Raw genomic sequence first — 21692 nt, 5'->3', positions numbered from 1 at the left:
TGGGGAGGGGGGAGTAGATAACGACGACTACGATGTGCTACCCAACGCCAGCGTTTCGACGCTGGCTATTGATTTCTGCGTGGTGAGAGTCGCGCAAACCCCCGCTCGTGCACTACGCGATCTTCGTGTGCACATGCCGCGCGCCGTCGTGGAATCGAACGAACGAGAGAGACCTGACCAGCCGACCAAACCGAGGCCGTGGCCACGATCGAAAACACGGAGGGCGCCGCGGTTCCTACGATTTAATATTTCAATCGTGACTCGATCGGCCCGATGCATCACGTCCCTCGAAAACCGCGCAGAACCGAAAATATCGACACGATCGTTGCGATCTTTCCTCATCGAAACCAGGGAGAGTACATCCCTCTCGTTTCGACCAGACCTCGTCGAACCTACGCGTACAGGACGACGGAGGATACCGAGCTGAGAATTCTTTTTTAAACGTTACGAAACACCGGGCGAACGCAAGAGGGTAACGAGTTGGTAATTTTTTAAAAATTAAGAAACGCGGAGAGGATGTATCTTGTCGTTGAGGGTGGAGGAAAAATCTCCTATCGAGTTGGGAGATTTTAAAAAAAAAAATTAGGAAACGTTCGGTGGATGCATCTTGTCATTGAGGGTGGAGGATACCGAGTTGGGAATTTTTTAAACATTACGAAACATTGAGAGAACGTAGGAGAATAACGAGCTTGGTAATGTTTTTTAAATTAAGAAACGTTGGGAGGATGTATTTTGTTATTGAGGGTGGAGAATACCAAGTTAGGGAATGTTTTTAAAAATGATCAAACGTTGAGAGCATGTAGAGGATATCTCTCTCTATGAGAGAGAGAGAGGAAGAGAGGGTGAATTTGCTGCGAAGGGAAGAAATCAACCCCTGTTCTCTTTTTTTTTATCAATGTGTAAGCTTATGTATAATTTGCCACGTAAGAATTTGTTATCGTTGATCGCACCATCGAGTAATTTTCCCGATGGAAAATTTCCTAAGGAGTTAGAGACGCGAAATTTATTTACAGGCAAACGTCGTCTGAGCAAATTTACCGTTGAAGAATTTTTCAAGGAAGGTGTACGTTATTCGAATTTTGGGTTCGAGAATTGCACTCGACATAGAGTTACGGGTGGACTCGAGGGAATTTATTTTTTAATGCGGAGATTGTCCGAAGAGGCGCATAGACGATTCGACTCTCCCAAGGGAGTAGCTGCTCTACTCTCGGATACCGGGTGTTTCAAAATCACCGATAAAAAATGCATCCGGTTGATTTTGGAGCTAGTAGAAACAAAAAGAGAAAAATCCTCTAAACATGATCGAATAAATCTCGTATCGAAGAATAGTAACGAAAATTTACGAAATCGTAACGAATTTCTTTTTGGTACGTCGTAGCGTTAAAATAAGTCGATGATATTCGCGCAATGTGTTCAAGGGTCTTGTGTTTACTTTTTGATCGTAATCATCAAAATGGATCACCGTTTACACGATTCAAGAATGAATAGTTTGAGACTAGACTTTAACCCCGAGAAGAACTCTGCAAGAAGTTCATCGAACTGAAAACGAATTTGAACCGATACAAAAAATTAATGTTCTCTGTAATGGAAGAAAATCGACGCGAAATTCGTACGAAAATAGACTCCGTGTTTCAAAGATATCAATCTCGTATCGACAAGTACGATCAACATTTTAAAACGACATACTAACGCTAAGAGATTAGCAGAAGCTACACGTCTATCACTTTCGACCATGTCCAGCGGTGAACTCAACCTACCTAAACACATTACGCAAGTATCGTCGACTTATTTCAACGCTATAACTCTATAATACTGTAACGTACTAGAGCAATTTCCCACGAACTTCAAATTTTTGCTACAACTTTTCAACGAAGCGTTCATTCGACTACGTTTACAGGACACTTTTTTCTCGTCTCCGCTCGTGGAACACACTGACACCGTTAAATTCTCGGACACCCTGTATCTGTCGCGTATCGACGAAAATGTATTTTACGATACAGATCGAAGAGCTACCGTTAACGAGAACAGAGCTGGTTCAGGGACAGGTAGTTGGCATAGACGACCCGGTGAGAGTAATTAATGTCGGTGAATCGAGTTAAAGAATTTGCCAGCTTCGTCGAATCCGAGAACACCGAGTTCCACGCATTATCGTCGAACGACCTTGTATCTCTTACTTGCGATTTGCAAAAATTGCTTCGCGAACGAAACTCACGGAGTTTTTAAGTTTCGGGCAAAAACCGCGTGCCATTGCCAATATTCGCGAATTTGCGTTGGAACCGTGCCAGAACGTAAATTCGTAAATCATTCCAAGGCCTACCACCATTCGCGACGACTCTCTCTATTCGGTGCGTGGAACATTTTCTCCTCTCGAAACGTTTCCCCGTGTTCTTCGTTAGGTCTCGGCTCCTCTTTGTTCCAGTCAGTTTCTTCGGATTCGTGCTGAGAGCGCCCACCAAGAGGATCTTCTTCCTGTCTGCAAACAACGAATACCCATCGTCTTGCTCTTAGTCGTTCCCCGACAATTTTTGCTAATCGATCGAGTCGCTTCGAGTGGTCGATTTGTAGCGGTATCCAGACGACGGTGGGTTCAAGGAAGGGAATAGAAATCAAATTTAACTGGAACACTCAAAGCAACAGGCGGATAGACGTCCGACGGTTTCTACGTTCGAACGGGGACCTAATTTCTCCAAGACGCGTCGGAGTTATTGACAAATTCCGTAATATTTAATGTTTATCGACGTACGGACAGGTGTCTTCGTACATGGATTGTTCTGATACGATAAATAAACGAAGCGTGAAAAATGATCGAGTGAAAATTATGCACATCTGTCGATAGAAGAGTAAGAAAATACGAATTGGTGACGAAAACGAGAACAAAGTTAATCGAAACGTATAATCGACGATTGAACGATGTTTGAATACGATAAAGAAATACAAAGAGAAGACAACATGGCGGAAAGAATACCGGTGTACGATTTCGCTTCGTTTTTATCGTTAATTGTAAATAAAATCGTGGATTTTATTAGGATGATCCATTATCGTCTATCGAGGCGAGACAAGTACAGCGGTTACGTCCTACGAAGCTTTCGAGTCCTAGAAAACGTCCATCTTGTTTATCTCGTTTGCGTCTCTATCGATACCGAGTGGAGTTAAAATAAGCGTACCGGAAGCTCTGGTGTCGCAACGTTCGATCAAACGAATAAACGATTACTCCTCTTCTGAATTATTTTTCCACAACGATCGAAAATGAATTCCGATCGCGACAATAAGTTCACACCAGCGTTGACTGTGAAAATAAAACACGATATCGCGTAATTAAAATTAAAGATCCACTGTTGAAAATCTTCGTAGCATCCACGGCGTTGAACGAAAAAATGGTTCGACGAGCGAAAATAATGAATTCCGTGCAATTAATGAACTTAACGAATTTAAGCAACACACAAAAGACACACAACCCATACATTTCTAAGGACACAGTTCCTTTACACGGTATTGTATACCCGATTGTAGGTTATTCACAATGTGTATTATTTCGTTCGTCCCCGTCGCTACAATTTACGTTATTTTGCCCGAAATTTGGACTATTTAACGTCGAAGGGGTTGTTTTATTATCCGTGATATCGTGCTTCCGTTAATTGATGTAACGATGTTTCCAGTGTATTAACATTCACAAGAAAAGGAAGAAACGTTCTTATTGTTTCACCGATGATTGGTGCACGAAGAACGATCACGTTTAATATTTACGCGAGTCGGACCGCAGTTTTGCAAACTGCGATGTAAAATTAATTGAAATATATCCGAAAACGCGACAAGTATACGCGTACGGCCGGCTAACCTTTCCATAGCGCTATATTCGTGGTCCACTTTATCCTAAAAGGCTTCGTAGTCGCTGAAAATGTTAAATCGAAGATCGTTGCCTCGTTGAATACGAGGACGAGTTAAACCGTGTTAACAAATTGGACCGTAGATCGAATTTTCGACGAAAATCTCACCGTCTGTAACGATCACACTCCCACGATTGTGTCACTTTCTTGTCACACTTTCGAATTACGGTCGAGTACTTTTTCCAAGTGTGATCGATTCATTGCGCTGCCGTGTTTACCCTATTTCGATGCACGTTGAAAGAACACATCAGATCGAGATGTAAACACGCGTTAAAAAAATACATCGGAACAAATACGCGAATTAATTTCTCTACGTAAAAATTGTTTTCGATTTATCAGCGTTTGTTCGTTGCACGATAAATTGCCTACATTCGCGTTCCTTCGTGAATCGGTCCCGTTTCTTCGGTCTCGATCTCCGAGTCACTTTTCGTGCCTCGAACAATGGACGAAATTAGGAACGTACAGTTTCGCATTCAAAGGAATATTCCGTCGAAGGAGATATCCAGTTTCGCACAGACAAAGCAGGTCTTGAAATGCGGGTGGGAAAATGTTACAATATCACCGATATGTTAAATTAACCCTCGCGATAGAGCAGTTTAAACGACCACAGGATGGACCGTGTCTGCTTGCGAACGGATCCGTAATTTGACCTTGCTGGCACAAATATTTCGAATCAAAACTTTATTTACTAAAAATATTTTATTAAAGAGAAAAATATCTATGCCAATAAATCTCGAGACGTTACTGTCCATTGCGAGACAATATTGGGTTGTTCGGAAAGTTATTTCGTTTTTTTCTTTTTTGGTGAAATTAAATCACAATATTTTTAGAGCGTACAAACATTTTATTAAATTATATTATTCTCCATTTTGGAAAACGAAGTGACTTTCCGAACAACCCAATATAGATAAGATGGATAAACGATCCACACGGTTCGTCGATCGATCGATACGCAACGTTTGCTAATGTTTGCGCACGAGTTAACGACAACAGTTGGTTTTACCGAAAACGTTCGCATTCACGGTCATGGAACTGGCGATAAACGAAGGATCCTCCTCGCAGATCGAACGATCCTCTCAATTCTCTTAATGCCGTGGAAACGCCCGGTATAATTTAGCGAGGGGCAGAGCCGCCGGATGGTGGCCGATAGTGGTAAGTGATGGACACTGGTAATGTGCTGCATCTGCTTTGCCAAGAAGCGGAGGAGCGTTCTCGAGCGTTCGAGCTTTTATGAAACGCTCTCTTTGTTCCGAAGAAAGAAATACAAAGCTTGGAGCGATTGTCTCGTTGAAAAGAAATTCAATTCTTCGGGAAGGGGTGAAGGAATTCCTGTCAGGAACCGCTTCCTCGTCTCGAGACGCGTTTGACGTACCCCGTGACGTAACAACACGTTTGCAATTTCAACGTACGATACGAATTTTAGTTATTGAACGAATCGTAAGTTATCGAACTAGCGTGATCGATGCAAATACAAGAATCATGCGTTAACGTCGCTTCCAGATGAGAATCGTGACAAAGGGGACTACTTTGATAGGAAAGAACCCTGATTGGTGCAGTTCGAAAAGATTTGTACCCTTGATAACGATTGCATAATTTTTCTCAAGCTTGCGTGAAATCTGGTAACCGTCCCAAGATTTTCTAGCTGTAGTGTATTTGACGTCTTGGTGAAAATCTCAACAATTGTATTTAACAATTTTCGTTAATACGTGTACATTCGTCTGTATGTTTACCACCCTGGCAATAGCGATGCTTCGAAGTAAGCTAGCAACAAGTTTTCTTAATGCATCTTCTTGAATCTCCTTCCAGATAGATTTTGGATACTTTTCCATTTGTAGTAATTACCGTAGTAATTATCGCTAATCACTGTCTGTATACTTTCTGTTCGTGAAGATTGCACGTTGGACGTAACGCCGAAAAAGATGTTCCATTCTTGCGATTGAATGCGAACGTAGAAGAATTGCACACTACGGAGGAAAAATGACCTTGGCGGACTCTTCGATGTCAAGATCGAAAGAATGGTTACAGGTATGGTCGAGACCAGTGTCTTTAACCTACACTTGCGTTACAATTGTTGCACCGCGTACCAGAAACTTAAAGTAAAAAAACAGACTCAATTTCTTCAATTTTATCACAGGAACGTAACGACGAGACGTGTTTTCCTCGTGGAAAAAAATCCATAGTACGAGCAGCTATTGGCGTCGAAGAATGGTATTGTAAAACGAGTCGAAAACGGGCTGCGCGCGACGAAATCGGCGAATCGCGAGCGAATTCGTGTCTTCTTCGTGGCCGACTAATTTAAAACTCCGCCCGGAAACATCGTAGGTCCGCTCCGCTGCGTGCACGTAATCGCGAAGAAAAACCAAGAAGAGGATCGAAATAAAAGAAATACAAATCCTCCCCGGGGGTGGTATCCAGGAGACCTTGCAATCTCTTCACCGCGTTCATCGTCGCGCCGTCCCTTGCACCACCCACATTTCGCGGGCTCCAGTGACGTCACAACGAATACATTCTGCAACCGGCACAGTTACGGTTAAATGGGGTGAGCCGGCAGCTCGGTTTCAACCCCATGGAAAGTTTTATCCGACCAATGGGGAAACTTGCCACCACTGTGCGTCGACCAATCGCGAGAGGATCGTCATTGAGAAGGACGCGTACGCGGAGGGGACCGAGGTCTTAAGAAGAGGAGAGAACATCGATGCAGGGACACTGTTGCTCGTGGTCCTTGAACGGGTGAATCGTTCAGCGTCTCATCGAGAGAAATCATCGGTTAGTCCGTCATCATCGTCGCGATAGTTTCGACCTACAGGCTCTCGTTGTCTCGCGACGAGTGGTACAATCGTAAGGAGAGTGATTCTACCCGACAATCGAAAATTAACGATAACGAAACAATAGCTAGCTGTACAGTGGAGTAATATTCCTTGGATCGAAGCTTCGTTTCCGAGAAACTCGATTTCGAAGGGGGAGGGTGATTCTACGCGTGAAATAAATAAAAAACGTAGAATAATATTTCTCTAGTAGAAGCTTTGTTTACGAGAAACTCAATTTCGAAGAGTGATTCTACACGCAAATTCGAAAACGCGGAGTAATGTTTCTTAGGGAGAAGCTTCGTTCTCAAAGGCGAGTGATTCTACGCGCAAAGTAAATGAAAAAAACGTTGAATAACGTTTCTTTGAGCGAAGCTTCGTTTTCGAAAGACTCGAGTACGAAGGGTGGGTGATTCTACGCGTAATATAAATTGAAAACGCGCAGTAACAAGCTTCATTCTCGAGGATCGATTTCAAAGACACGAAAAACGCGCTCGGTTTGACGTGCCTTAACCCTTTGGACTCGAGAAGAGATCCTGGGTCGCCACCTAATTCAGTGTACTATTTTCAATTCGGGAAAACCTCATGGTTTGGAATTCAAATTGGAATTGAAATATTACGTTCTTGTAGAGTGTAAACGCATGTATGCGAAGTATATAAAAATGTTCCATTCCGGATTAATTTTACGACTCAAAGAATTTTCCACGAGTCGTCGATTTCCGGTAGCGAAGAAGCCTCGAGTGCAAAGGGTTAACTTCGGTGATTTCCCTGCGCGGTTCTATTATGTTCGTACGCGGAACATTCAGGTTTCGTTGCAGAAAAGTAGTAGATATTTCTCTATGTATAAAGTATCACTTTCAAATATTACGCACGGATGAGATGGATGCGTGTAATCGTATTCGTTGAACGAATTTCAGCAAACAGCGCGCGTACCCCGAACGAAATTCGAGATCGATTTCTTTCTTAAACAAAGCCACGCACGAAAAAATTGTACCGTATGTTTTCGATTTACTTTCGAACATGGAACCATTTTCTTTCCGATTGTATCGTCTCGTTGGGAACATCTTGTGTAGATCTCGTCAAAATATAGGTCACGTCGTGGTAGTAAGATTCGTCGTGAAATTACAGAAACTTCATCGCGAGAACGAAATCGTCATGAGTGGATCCGGTAAAGGTCTGCTGGGGGTGTGGCTGTACAGAAGAGGCGAACAGTGGGCCATTAAAGAAGGAAGTCCCATCCATAAGCCGACGGAAGTACGTTGGTCCCTAAATTGGTGCACGGTGTAGAATATTCGTTCAATTTCGATTCTTCGGCAATCACATATCGAACAATCCATTTTCGGAACGTGAATCGATACTTTTTGCGGTTATTAAAGTACCGAGTAACAAAATAAACGTTTTCCAAGATCATATTTTGCACAAGAATTTAAGATCATCGATATTTTTTGAAGTAGCGTCCATTTCTTTCAACATCGACTTCAAACTACGTCAAAATCCAACGAATTTGCAAATCATACTTTTTCTATATATACAATAATAGTGGTTCGTATATAATACACGTGTATATAACTCGATTTAATAATAATATCAACGGATTTTGAAATTGTCGAGGAAAAGTAAGATTTTCCATCGCATCTGTAATAAAATGTTGTGACTTTTGCAGCACAATCTCGATCAGCATTTCTTCCAATTGTTTTGGAAGGATCACTGTACGCATCGTCTTTCTAACGTTTCTTACAAAATTCTCCAACTTCGGATATTCTTTCGTTTCTTTTTTTGTAACTTACAATGTAACGTTCGAGTCGGTCAAATTTACGAACGAAGGAGAAGAGCTGGCCGGTTAACGTGTTAATAATCGAATGTGAAACTTCAACGTAGTGCATGGACGTGTCCTTTCGTTCATTCAGATCCCCATGGTCGAGCGCCAACCGTGCAGCGACAACAAAAGTTCCGTGGTCTTTTCGTTGAAAAATCAAGTCGGCGGCTTGGCACGGGCACTGCAAGTCTTTCAGGTACGATATTCGACGACATTGAACAATACCTCGAGAGTCAACCGTACAGTACTCTTTTTTAGCGCAAATATCGTTACGAGGTCGGTAATTAAAAGAAGCAGTTTCTCGTGAAATTTTCTTTTTTTTTTATTTACCTCAAATCTTCAAATTTGCCATTGACCAAGTTAGGAGCTGCCATTCTCCAAGTTCTCGTTTGGAGAATGCAACCTGTGTTATTGGAATACGTGAGAAGGTACCCATTGACGGCTCTTCGTAATTGACAAGTAATTTTAGAATCACATTAAGAGAATAAAGATATCACAAAGAAAAAAGGAAAGCTATTCGCATTTAATTAATTACTTCATCGAAGTATATCGAGGTTACGAATACATATTTTTCAATTTTTCTATAACATACAAAGTTCCACGCGCTTGGGAATATTTGCCTATTTTTGTGCAATTCGCGACAGATGTTTTACATAAATATTCTCGTAAAAATATCTTCGAATCGTTTACATCCTCTGGAAAAATGAACTTCGGAATACATTCCCAACCAGCGATTCGTTCGAAGCCTTGAAAGTATTCGTGGTATGCTTTAACACTTGCTGTACCAAGCCTGGGTCTTTTCGGACCCGGAGGTACACTTGTTGAAATATAACGTTAGTACAACTTTCCTTGGAAATTAAGAAAAGTACGATTGAGCAATGGTATCTTTTGCGTAAAATATTTGCGCGAACAAGGTCAAATTACGGGTCTGTTCGGACCCAGAGCGTGATGTAATCCATGGTCGTTCGAACTGTCGATATTTCGAAGCTCGAACGTTTCTCTGCGATCGCATTGATAAACGATTGAATTGACGATAAAAGTGTATCTCGACGGATATTCGCGTCCAGGATTTAGGTGTGAACGTCGTGCACATCGAGTCCCGGAAATCGCTACGTCGTGGCTCGGAATTCGAGATCCTGGTTGACGTTGAGTGCGACTCGAGCAGGATGGAACAGTTGACGAGAATGTTGAATCGCGAAGTCGCGGCCATTAATTTGGCCCAATACGAACAGATGGGGAATATACCACATGCTCCGTCGCTTTCCGCCGCTCCAAGTTTCGGTAAGTTCTCCGACATTGTCGTTAAACATTTTTCTTTTCATTTCGGACATTAAAAGTTGACCTGTACACGAAATTACGAATCGTATCGGGTCAGACGTCGTAAACGAGCACTTCCTTTGCTCGCCCGCTTAAATTTAACTAAATCGGTGTTTAAATCGTTTAAATTTCGAAATTATCGCGGAACAGGTAACGATTCTAAGAATCGTTACGAGCTCGAGACTCGAGGGTCCTCGTTGAGCAAAGAAAATAAGCATAGCGAAAGTAAGCGGGAAAGAAATAGTGCGCGAAGTAGGGATGGTCGATCTATACAAAAATTAACATTCTTGATCGGTGTGCTTCTCCCGATGAAAATGAGTACAAACACGACCAAAAATATCGACGTGGATGAAAAAGAAAACACACATCTCGATCGGTACACGTGGCTAATGAACGCTCTCCTTGTATGCTTAAAATTTACAGATTTCAGCGAGGTAGATATGCCTTGGTTCCCACGAAAAATATCGGATTTAGATCAAGCTCAAAAAGTGCTCATGTACGGATCCGAATTAGAGGCAGATCATCCAGTACGTTTTGTCTATGTTAACGTTATTCATTTTTTGTAACAAATACGTGATACGTTTGAAAATACATTGAATTCGTTCCCTTTTGTGTAACGAATCCAATTTAATGATTTTTAGGGTTTCAAAGATCCGGTGTATCGCAAACGTCGTGAACAATTCGCCGATATCGCGAAAAATTATAGACAGTACGTAAAAATCAATAATCTTCTGTGAAATAAATCACGATACAATGATCGAAACAATTTCAACTTAATTATATCGCTTTTCCAGCGGGCAACCGATTCCACGCATTCAGTACACACCGGAAGAAATCAAAACATGGTTTGTAAATTTCTTACTATTATTTTCTAATCTTAAAATATATAGCTTTATTGTTCGTCGTGGTTTATATTCGTTTAAAAATCATTGAAAAGAATAGTCGCTAAGAATCGAGTGAAAAGTCTATAAATCGTTTGTGCATTAATAATAGAATATATATATCGATATACAGACTGAATTTGATTATTGTAGTTTTTATGTTGTATATATACCGCTGCTCAAAAGTTTGGATCACCCTTCGACCTTCAACATAAACGAACCTCTTTCCTAAATGCACAAATGTTTTACAAAAAATTTCATCCTCCCATATTAATTGGACATTGCTTAACTATAATTTCAGATGAAAATTATATAATAATTGTATCTGGTTTTAGACATTTTATTACTGTGGACTTGCTCACCTACGAAACACTATCGAAGTAAAAAAAAAATAGTAGACAACTGATCCCCAAAAGAGGCATATCGAACAAAATGATCAAACTCGATACTTCGTGTTCTCTCGATAAAGAGCAACTTGTAAACTGTTTGCATTTCTGTACAGAGTATTTAAGATGTACGATTGTCTTATTTTCTACGTAAATAATTTCTTTCGACGCGACAGAGTTTCATTTTCAACGAATCGACAGACGTGTACAAAAAAGCTTCGTTTCTCCATACTTTTGAGCGTCAACGTGCATTAAATTAAACGATGGGGGAGCGGATGAGCTCTTAGCGAGTAGGTATCGGTAAGAGTCAGATTTCTCATCAGTGTAAGTAACAACGAACAGAAAGCTGATCGTACGACGAAAATAAGATTTTTATCGATGGTGCGCGTTTATTCTTTCGCAAACGAATATCTTGGAAAATATTTCAACGCGTTTCGCTAGAAATGGCACGGCATCGTGCATTCGAAATTCTTTACGAAACTTTTACTCGTTACGAGGAATCATCGTACGTGTTTCCACGATCACGAGGCCAATCTTCGACGAAGAAAAGATCCACGAGCTTCGTCCTCTATTACGAAACAATTTCTGAATCTCGCCGGCAGGGAACGAAGAATTTACTCTTCATCTCTCCTTCTTCGCGACGTGTGAACAAACTATGGTTGCACTCGCGTTGAATGCGCCCCTTAATTGTGCTGATTCGATTTATCCACCTCGATCTTGAAGCGACTTCTCCAATTTAGTTTCTATCGGATATATACGAGACGAGCGCCGGTAAACGATCTATTCTTGGAAAATTCACAAGACGGATCGTCAAACAATGGAATTTTAATTATCGATCATCACTACCTTCAACGTCGGTAAAAACATCGGAAATAAATTAAATTTTGTCCGGATTATAATCAAAGAATTTTCTAGAGAAAGAATCCGAACGAAAGAGCGAATCGAATGCAATTGAATTGGAAGTTTTTGTTTCAATTTTTTCAGATACATAGTCACGTTCGAATCGACGTTCCCCCATGAATTATTGCAAAGTATAAATTTATTTCTCGCGATAATGTCGTATGGAAAACTGAATTGACGATCGCGAGTCTATTGTCGATGTAACAATAATTAGTCCTTTTCGAGTTCAACGATAGGTACCTTGATTTTAATCGGTGGAATACTAAAACGAAATTTTGGAAAAATATCGACTTGTAAGCCTTTTTTTTCAGAAAGTTCCTTCGTTATTGTGAAATAATCCGTACATTTTTTAGGGGAACCGTCTTACGAGAATTACATCAGCTATACTTGAAACACGCCTGCAAGGAATATTTGGAAAATTGGCCGAAACTGGTGAAATATTGTGGTTACAGGTAACGCTCTATCAAAGTGTCCCATTGACGATGGAATTGTATTGAATTTAATTAATACAGTTTGTAATATAAGTTTCTATTCTTTTTCTTATTTTTGTTTTTTCTTAACAGGCAAGACAATATACCGCAACTACAAGATGTGAACGCTTTTCTGAAACGTAAGTCGTAGAATTAAAACTCGACTTAACGATTGAGAATTAATTGTTTATAATCATTATCAGGAACAACCGGATTTCAACTTCGACCTGTAGCCGGTTATCTTACTCCGAGGGATTTTTTAGCCGGTCTTGCTTTCCGAGTGTTTCATTGTACGCAGTATATTCGACATTCGTCAGATCCCTTCTACACCCCCGAACCGTGAGTAATTTTCGAATCTGATCCGAATGAAAAAGTGATTTGCTTCTTTGCTTCTTTGCTTCTTGTGTGGATCTACAATCGATACATCCATAGTACGTCATATTAGAAATTTCATCCTTAGGCTATCTTTTGTTAATATAGCTATAACCGTTATTAATTTGGGATTGGAAAAAAAAAGAAAGATACAATTAGCCGACAGTGTAACGTACGTAAACGAAGCGATGAAAACGAAATTTCTGTATTTGGAATAAGATCTTCGATGTTGGCACGATATCAATTTGGCCAGCCGTTCTGACCTTTAAAACGAATATTAATCTTTTTCCGGTAATGCGTTTATTTCGACTCCCTTTACGAACGTTTTCTTCCACTGTTGCGCTTCTTCTTCTTCCATTGAATTTTCTTCCATCAAGTTTCGTACCCCTGAATTTTCTTCTTTCCCAGAGACTGTTGCACGAATTATTGAAAATTAAATTTTCTTCCATCGAGTTTCATACCCCCGAATTTTCTTTTTTATTAGAAACTGTTGCACGAATTATTGAAAATTAAATTTTCTTCCATCGAGTTTCATACCCCTGAATTTTCTTCTTTCCCAGAGACTGTTGCACGAATTATTGAAAATTAAATATTCTTCCATCGAGTTTCATACCCTCGAATTTTCTTGTTTCCCAGAGACTGTTGTCACGAATTATTGGGGCACATGCCGCTTCTAGCCAATCCAAGTTTCGCTCAGTTCTCCCAGGAACTCGGACTCGCTTCGCTCGGAGCTTCGGATGAAGACATCGATAAATTGGCAACAGTAAGTGTATCGTGCTCGGTGGTTGATCCTTGGTTTCGTAAAAAAGTGAACGAAATACACTGGGGTTCTTTCGGTATAAGAATTCTGTATAAAAAAGAAAAAAACGCCAGTTAACGTGGTACGAAACGATTGATCACGGCTGTTCCAAGTTCTCTATCAGTAACTAACGAAAAGATTACGTTTCTCTCGTCTGTGTATCAAGAGAGTGCAATGAGAGAACATAAGTGACGTTGAAAATCGACAAAAAAAGTTGAACATTTTCTTCAATCATCCGTAACTCTAAAACCAAGGTATATGGTACCAAAAAAAGTTCACAGAATAGTTTTTATTTATTTTTATGTGTAAATTCACCGTCTTTAATATGGACGTGTATTTCTGAATCGCCGTGTGATTCTTTCGATTTTACCAACAGAAAATAATCGAAAAGATGACTTGTTTTCCTCACGGAAACGATACCAGTGTGTGATTAACCATTGGGTACTCGTTCTCGTAACGTCTTTTTCACGGTTTTCCTCTCTTCTGCCCGTTTAGCTGTACTTCTTCACTGTGGAATTCGGATTGTGCAAACAGGACGGTGTGCTTCGCGTTTACGGGGCTGGTTTGTTGTCGTCTGTCGCTGAACTGAAACACGCGGTTTCCGTTCCCGAGAAGACGTACCGTTTCGAGCCGGAAATCACCTGCAGACAAGAGTGCATCATCACCGCGTTCCAAAACGCCTACTATTACACGGACAGCTTTGAGGAAGCGAAAGAGAAAATGCGGTATTCACATAAAAATATTTCTCACATAGAACGACCATATTGAGGCTTGTACCGCCAGTTATCGGACAACTTATATTAACGACGATATATTTTATTTTCATATTAAAAGCAATGTAAAATCACGTAACCGTATATTTTCAGATCATTCGCAAATCAGATACAACGCCCATTCGGATTACGCTACAATCCTTATACACAGTCGGTAGAGGTGCTCACCGATGCTCAAAAGATCACCGCGGTGGTCAGTGAGCTCAGAGGCGATCTCTGTATCGTTTCGAACGCTCTGAGAAAGATACACGAGCAGGATGATACGGTGGACGTAGAAAGGATAACCAACCTCTTAACCCATGGTTTCGAGTTACATCAGGATAATTCGTCATCCGACAGCGATATTGATAAAAGTCCTAACGTTGAAACGCCGCAAAAAACCGTGCCGGACGAGAGCGAAGAAAAATATTCTTCCAGTGGAAACACGATCACCGCACGGGATTAAGATTTCTTCCGTATAGGCGATTGAAATGTATTATGTGTTGTAAATTGTTATTAGCCGTGAAGATTATGCCTGTAACTGTTGTCCGTATATAAGAATCGTTAGAAAAGAGATAAACTAAAATATTTAATCGTGTATAGCGCAAACTATTCGACCGACTATGGCACAAAGATGTGACCAAATAAACGTGTAATATGCATATGTGAAATAGTTTATGCTTGTAGGGAACTTGTCTAGACAATTATTAAGAGTCTATTATGTAAAAAGGAAATAAATTAGAAGTTACGTAATGCATAATAATCGAAAGGTTTAACGTATTAATATTTTTATTTTTATTTTTTTTTTACAGTTTAAATATCTTCCCTCCTTTCGGTAAAGCTCAATACAACAGTAATCGATATCATACATTTGACAACTCTACGGTATCCATTGCAGTAATGGTCAAATTTAGCTTTACTGACTTCAGTGATTCAGTTCATTATAGTTCGTTTGAATCCTAACCGAGGTCGCTCTAACACCATTGATATTTTACAATGCCGGTATTTCAGATTGTGTAACACCACCTCACATAAGATAAAATATTTATACTATATCCCGTTTGTGACACCAATTCCTCTAAGATGAAACGTCTATTTTATATTTCGTCTATGTTATAACACGGTTTTTTTACACAATTATGTATCGGTTATCGGTAAACAAATTTCAAGAATATGTATCCACTTTTTTACTTTCTGTTTTTTGTTTAACTGTACACGCATCATAATCATCTTTTGTACTGTAATTTGACACGTAATTTTTTTTGCATATTGCATGTTTTTGTATCTCAAATTAAAGAAGTGATTCTTTAAGAACTGTTTCTATGAGCAAAATAACTATAGTACTTTCTAGGTACCTTCATAGACGTTCGGCACACCTGTCCCATCTGTTGTGCTTATATTATTTGGTTATATGCAATTTATGGTTTAAAGAGGTTATTTGAAAAAGAAGATCGGCTGTATTAACAAGAAACAAAAAGGAAAATGTATTCAAAAAGCATTAAACGTAGTCAAATCTGACAAATACAATTTTGTTGATAATTTGACAATAGGTATTTATAAATGTGCAAAAAACGGCACACCTGTCAGGTGAATAAAACAATGATTAATTCAACGAGCGGTTCGTGAGAAAAACAATGACACATCTTCCACTACCAGGAAGATAATGCATGAATCTAGAATATTTAAACAAATATATGTCGCCTTAATAACCATACTTTAAACACGCGTGTATATAACATGGCGCAAATGCAAACTTCTGGTGCTGATGGTCTGCCAAAACATTTTGTTGCCGCCATGCGTACATTGTTTGATATAATGGATGATCAAAATACTGGCTTTGTCAAATTTTTGGATATTGAAGGTAGGTGGCAAGACGATGGAACGCAAGGTCTTCCAAAAGGGGTTTTAGACAGTCTTAAGAAAGTTACACCACCAAATGGTTTGCTGTCTTTTGAAAGATTTTGTACAGGACTCAAAATTTGTTTATTGCAAATTCAAGCAGAATCTGATTCTAAAAAACACAACGGTCAACTAAATAGACCACCGTCTGCACCAATTCTTATTCCGGACAGTCAAAGTAAGATAACATGGACATCTCCGAATACAGCAACTATAAGACCAAATAATGCAATATCTCAGCAACGTACCTTAAGTATGCCACAGTTATTAGCAAGTCGTAAAGACGGTAATGCCCAATTAGAATTGATAGATGGCAGGAGTGGTGCTGAATCAAAATTAAATAAAGCATATGGACCTCCAAAACCGCCAAGAACTGGTGCTGCATTGGAATCTAGGACTATTAGTTCGGACAGAAATTTTGATAAATCTGAAATTCGAACTGTATTACAAAATTGGCAGATGGGTTTACTAATGAATGATGATAAAACTATAGAAAAACGACAGTTACCAGCAGTAAACTATAGATCAGATACAAGAACATTATTGAGACCAACTCGAGTATTGGGAGATGGTAAAGCGGTTGATTTACAAAATAATCAAATTGGCCTCCAACCTAAGAAAATATTAAATCGACGTAGAGAACCTAGACGTCATACGTTGCAGAATGGTATTGATTACAATATGGTAAAGATGTTCTCCTCTAGGATTCCCAACTAATGATTGGTGATTGGTTTTGGGTATGCATGATATTTAGTGACTATTAACATAGTAGATAATTATACAATATACATTAAACACTGCTTAACTTGTGATATAATAAAACTCTATACAACTTTCTCATAGATTACATAGTTGGGAAACCTGTGTTTTGATATTTGCTAAAAGAAGTTATTTTATTCTTTTCATTTCTAGATGAAGAGAATGAAACAAATTGAACAAGAGAAAGATGTATTACTTCAAGGTCTAACCGCGGTTGATAAAGCTAGGGAATGGTATTTGAAACAAATTTCTGCTACTCAAGAAAAAATCAAACATCTTGGACGTATGGGATCTCATGTGGTATCAACTTTTGTTAAAGACATATTTAGTCTTGCTAAATATATTATCTTAAATATATTTTGCTAATGATTTCTTTCTCAACTTCAGGAACAGTGGACAGAAGCACAACAAGAACGTTTAGAATTACAACGGGCTCGCGTGTTAGAAGTTAATAGACACCTGGCTGCTTTAATAAGTAGCTGGGAACGTGGTGGGCTTCCCCTTCATATGAATCTTGCATTTCTTAGTACTCCAACGTCTACACAGCTTCAGCAGGATATGCTTTCCAGGCTAAAACAACAAAATCATAGACTAACAGAAGTAAGATAATCTAAAAAACAACAAATATACATATATACAGAAAATACAGTCAACTTATCTATAACAATTGTGAAACAGGAAGTTAGTAAAAAGAGCCAACGAATAGCAATACTTGAACAAGAAAAGGATAACTTGGTACGAGAATTATACAATAGACAAAGTGGTATAGTTCAGTCTCGAAGAGCAACAATGATTCATGAACAACATGATCAAACATTCATGTAAGGTACTAACAATATTAATGTCAGTGTCTTTTTATTTTACACGTGATTTTATTTTAAATAAATATTATATTTTAGAATATAAAAAATTGATCAGTTATCGTAAAAAGGATTTGCGATTGAAGATATACATAATGGATTTTTATGTAGAGTATTGATTATACATGGATTCTGAAACTGAATGAAGAGATAGTTATATTCAAACTTCGGGTTAAGTTTGTAAAGTATTTGTTAAACATTCATGATATTAATACTGAAATTTAATTATATAATATGAACAAAGTGCCTTAAAAATTGTTATAATCCGTCCAAAAATCTAAAGATTATTGTTTTTTTCAATAAATTATTATTCTAATTAATAAACTGCCTTGACCCAATTTTTAATTCTGTTGTGATTTGATAATCTTAGTTTCCACTTATAATTCAATGATTAGCATTAGACGTATAAGATTGATTGCTCTTTTGAAGAGTGTGCACAAATAAATTATGCACACTCCGCGATATGCACTGTATCTACTTATCGCGCTTTAAAAGGTGATAATATGCATACTTAATCATACATCATTGCTATTTGTATCAAATTTACTGAAGAGATCAGGAAAGAACACATACATAGTTTATTGTTGCTGACAAAATATTTAATATCTACTCAAAGCTACAAAATTATTATAAATGTTAATGAAAAGCTATACCGATTTTCTTGTAAACAACAAATGCATACATATGAAGGTGATTTTAAATATGGACTCACACGACTACAACTCTCTAAACTATAATAACGACTTTCTGCCGACCATGTGGTGTGACAAATTTAGGGCTGATCCTGAGGTACACAACGTTTCAGAAATTTTAATTTTTGTCACCAGTGTCCTCGTTAAATAAAGATATTGTATTTGTGTTTAAACATAAAATATATAGTTATATAAACAAATTGTGTGAACAGTGAATAGAATAAAATGTCATAAGTTAAAATACTCGATGCGTAACATTTTTATTCGTATACTTTATTCATGACGATAAATTTGTTGTTATTAAAAATATCATTTTATATAACAATAACAATAGTTTGCATTACTAGCTTATTGTATACATAAGTATAAAAAAATTACAATTCTACCAAAGCTGTTAAAAATATTAGCACTACGTAGTCGATGGTCGATTAACACCCCACGCATAGTTTCTTGGCTGGTGATATTCTAGCTAAGCGCGTTAGTCTGTATTAAAGTCTTTAATAGTTAACAGTCGTCGAGGGGCAGTCGCCTTCAGCTGTTCGGAGTCAACAGTTCAGTTTGGTCAACGCGTTCAGCGAGTATCGTTGCTTGTCGATTGGAGGAGTACAAATTTTATCCTCGCGGTAGTGTATGTGTGAAACGAACCCCCTTCAACAATCGACCTTTGACCCCATCGAGTTCAATCAAAAGCCTATCCGTAGGCGCGCTGGTCGACGATCTCCTTCGAACTCTTCTGCGATTAGTTGGATTATCGTTATCGGAATTTCTTGTTCGAAAATCGTGTGAAGTTTCTTTAAGCCCACCATGCTACCGAGACTGGTACTACCAATAATTCTGCTACTCGTAATTATAGGTATGAACACGTTCCTTGCGTTTCATACGTTGAAATATCGATTATCTCGATCATTCTTCAAATTTTTAGTTCTTTTTTGTATGAAATGATAAGTTTCATCCTCGATTACGTTGCGGGAAATATTATTTTTCTGTATCTTCGCTGCTTAAGTTTTCTTACAATGTGTAATACGGTATGAGTTATTTTAAAATACAAACGTTAAGTTATAACTACGTGAAGTTACGAATTTCGAATGCTTTAAATTGACATCAAGAATTGGTCACTTTTTAAACAGTACTATCGACTATTATTCTTTATCCAAAGAGTAAAGAAGTAGGTAATAGATCATTTCAGCTGACGCTGTTTAGCATAACATAAATCATAAACGTTCCCTTGAAATAAACAAATCGGTTCATTCACCGAGTAGTGAGATAAAGTGCAACGATAATAAAGTGCAATTTCGATGAATGTATATTTTAATGAAGTGTATGATGATGCCCATTCTATCTCGTACTAATTCTACCTCGTGAAATATCATTTATAATTAATTATCATCACTATTATGGGTATAAATGGAAGAGATAAGGACGTTTAAATAGCGGCGCCTTTGAGAAAGACTATTAATTACAGTAATAAACATTTTACATCCAAAAATCAATTAACCCACGCAGGCATACTTTATCTCGTTAAACATTTATCAATTTAGACAAGTGGGATGTGGAATGGACACATCCGGTACAAATAGTTGCCTCCGGCAGCATGTTTCTTCGTAGTATTATCTCTTCAGGGTAAATAAACCGCAGATACGTTCACTACACATGAAACGTTCACTTGTAGACGTTGCAAAAAATTTGTGATCGTAATTCGTCACTGAGATATTTAGTCTGCGTTTGCGATACGTGTCTAATTTTATCGTTAATAAATACATTTTCGTGTTTTGTTTTCTTCCACTTATTGATTTTAGCTCGTTCGGCTTTAAGTTTCACTGATTTCGTCCAGCGCCCCATTTATTATCTATTGGTACAAGCGGTGTTCTTTTTATACTGTTGTGACTTAATCTAACGATAAACGCCTTGTGTTAACTTTAGCGTTACTTTTACAATCAAACGCGAGCACTATATTAATTATCGCATTATTGATTTAAATAAATTTTTATTTATTTTATTTGAGAAGAAAGAATTTATTATCTTATATTCTTTTTTATAATTGAATAGAATTTATTGTTTTATAATTTCTTTATAATTTAATATAATTTATAATGTTTTATATTTTATGAAAATAAAATCGAACATTTCGAAATAGATTTTGTTCCTTTGAATGTCTCGATAATTGTTTACATTATAATTACTATATTATATCGTTACATGTATTCAAATACTATTACTTTATTTTAGCAATAAGCACATTGTCACGGGCTTGCGATTTGGATCAGATGCAATATGGATGTCGCATTTATAATGCACAATGCAGGTGCGGTTATGGCTGTTCCTCTGAATATAGATATAATAATAACGAGGATTGCAAAGAAGCGCTAAAAGGTAATTACTTACCTGCTCATTATATTAGTTAAGCCTTAATAAAAAGTCGCAGTCCAGTTTGTTGTATATATGCAACATAATAGAAGAATGTTTAATATTCATTATTATAGAGTACTTATTTCTTCAGGTAAACGTAGCGATATATGCTACAGATTAAAACCTTGCTTGAACGGAGGATCATGCTTGCAAATATCGTCAGAACCTGGATTTAAATGTCGTTGCGAAGGAACTGGTTATTATGGACCACACTGCGATAAACGTTAGTAACGCTAGTAACTATTGTCATCAATGAAAGATACTTATATTTACGACTTTGCAGTCTCATATTTAGTTACATTCAATTCCCAGAATGATTGCGAACACAACATATTCCCAATTACCTATTATTACATACAAGTTATATGTTACCTAAACTTGAAGTTAGTATAGTAAATAGAAAACTATCGGTTAAAAAATCGATTTTAATGAAATGATGATTACTTTTTTTTTTAGTTTGCCCAGAATTGACTCATCAGCGTTTCCGAGGATCATTTCGCTATGAATGTGTTGTAATCTGATTTACAATCTTTTGTACTTTCATCTATGCAAAATCAAATACACTCAGTATATTAAATACAAAAAATAAACACGTTTTGTGACAATTTTCACATCTTTGTACATACATAATAAATATATTGTATATATCGTAACATTCTTGGTAATTATTATTTATAACTTTCTATTTTGCAAAT

The 21692-nt window shown here is 38.0% G+C and overlaps 4 protein-coding genes across 5 annotated transcripts; all 4 read left to right on the top strand.

The window, feature by feature from the left end:
* The first annotated feature begins 33 nt into the window (after nt 1-33).
* On the top strand, nt 34-6376 carry LOC143148072 (uncharacterized). Its single transcript, XM_076313969.1, has 3 exons — nt 34-1367; nt 1898-5909; nt 6019-6376. The coding sequence occupies exons 1-2, from the start codon at nt 896-898 to the stop codon at nt 1933-1935; spliced, it is 510 nt and encodes a 169-aa protein (XP_076170084.1). The 5' UTR covers nt 34-895; the 3' UTR covers nt 1936-5909; nt 6019-6376.
* Trhn (tryptophan hydroxylase) lies at nt 6261-15327 on the top strand. Its single transcript, XM_076313966.1, has 13 exons — nt 6261-6650; nt 7817-7942; nt 8596-8700; nt 9572-9785; nt 10245-10348; nt 10463-10530; nt 10616-10666; nt 12342-12440; nt 12552-12598; nt 12662-12797; nt 13467-13593; nt 14125-14354; nt 14496-15327. Exons 2-13 carry the CDS (start codon nt 7844-7846, stop codon nt 14845-14847), a joined length of 1632 nt encoding a protein of 543 aa, XP_076170081.1. The 5' UTR covers nt 6261-6650; nt 7817-7843; the 3' UTR covers nt 14848-15327.
* Nucleotides 15328-15568: 241 nt separating this feature from the next.
* LOC143148070 (suppressor APC domain-containing protein 2) lies at nt 15569-18824 on the top strand. 2 transcript variants are annotated; one of them, XM_076313967.1, is made up of 5 exons: nt 15569-16964; nt 17193-17339; nt 17427-17639; nt 17718-17860; nt 17939-18824. In XM_076313967.1, exons 1-5 carry the CDS (start codon nt 16119-16121, stop codon nt 17943-17945), a joined length of 1356 nt encoding a protein of 451 aa, XP_076170082.1. In that variant the 5' UTR covers nt 15569-16118; the 3' UTR covers nt 17946-18824. The 2 variants fall into 2 exon arrangements, with proteins under 2 accessions (XP_076170082.1, XP_076170083.1); XM_076313968.1 differs by having other exon boundaries at nt 17718-17865.
* Nucleotides 18825-19096: 272 nt separating this feature from the next.
* LOC143148073 (uncharacterized) lies at nt 19097-21644 on the top strand. The gene is made up of 4 exons (XM_076313970.1): nt 19097-19444; nt 20818-20961; nt 21089-21220; nt 21454-21644. Exons 1-4 carry the CDS (start codon nt 19396-19398, stop codon nt 21516-21518), a joined length of 390 nt encoding a protein of 129 aa, XP_076170085.1. The 5' UTR covers nt 19097-19395; the 3' UTR covers nt 21519-21644.
* The last annotated feature ends 48 nt before the right edge of the window (nt 21645-21692 follow it).

The sequence above is a fragment of the Ptiloglossa arizonensis genome, chromosome 6, assembly GCF_051014685.1.
Source record: "Ptiloglossa arizonensis isolate GNS036 chromosome 6, iyPtiAriz1_principal, whole genome shotgun sequence".
Classification (NCBI taxonomy): domain Eukaryota; kingdom Metazoa; phylum Arthropoda; class Insecta; order Hymenoptera; family Colletidae; genus Ptiloglossa; species Ptiloglossa arizonensis.
Note: the sequence above shows the minus strand (reverse complement) of the source record. Positions and strands in the feature narration are given on the sequence as shown.

What these genes read in the sequence shown, in the direction of transcription:
- Trhn (XM_076313966.1), top strand. Translation starts at nt 7,844, where the DNA reads ATGAGTGGATCCGGTAAAGGTCTGCTGGGGGTGTGGCTGTACAGAAGA. An exon ending in TTCCGCCGCTCCAAGTTTCG is followed by an intron (nt 9,786 to 10,244) that starts GTAAGTTCTCCG and finishes TAAAATTTACAG; the next exon opens with ATTTCAGCGAGGTAGATATG. An exon ending in AATTAGAGGCAGATCATCCA is followed by an intron (nt 10,349 to 10,462) that starts GTACGTTTTGTC and finishes AATGATTTTTAG; the next exon opens with GGTTTCAAAGATCCGGTGTA.
- LOC143148073 (XM_076313970.1), top strand. Translation starts at nt 19,396, where the DNA reads ATGCTACCGAGACTGGTACTACCAATAATTCTGCTACTCGTAATTATA. An exon ending in TCTGCTACTCGTAATTATAG is followed by an intron (nt 19,445 to 20,817) that starts GTATGAACACGT and finishes ACTTTATTTTAG; the next exon opens with CAATAAGCACATTGTCACGG. An exon ending in TGGACCACACTGCGATAAAC is followed by an intron (nt 21,221 to 21,453) that starts GTTAGTAACGCT and finishes TTTTTTTTTTAG; the next exon opens with TTTGCCCAGAATTGACTCAT.
- LOC143148072 (XM_076313969.1), top strand. Translation starts at nt 896, where the DNA reads ATGTGTAAGCTTATGTATAATTTGCCACGTAAGAATTTGTTATCGTTG. An exon ending in TCGTAACGAATTTCTTTTTG is followed by an intron (nt 1,368 to 1,897) that starts GTACGTCGTAGC and finishes CTACGTTTACAG; the next exon opens with GACACTTTTTTCTCGTCTCC.
- LOC143148070 (XM_076313967.1), top strand. Translation starts at nt 16,119, where the DNA reads ATGGCGCAAATGCAAACTTCTGGTGCTGATGGTCTGCCAAAACATTTT. An exon ending in ATGGTATTGATTACAATATG is followed by an intron (nt 16,965 to 17,192) that starts GTAAAGATGTTC and finishes TTTCATTTCTAG; the next exon opens with ATGAAGAGAATGAAACAAAT. An exon ending in GACGTATGGGATCTCATGTG is followed by an intron (nt 17,340 to 17,426) that starts GTATCAACTTTT and finishes TCTCAACTTCAG; the next exon opens with GAACAGTGGACAGAAGCACA.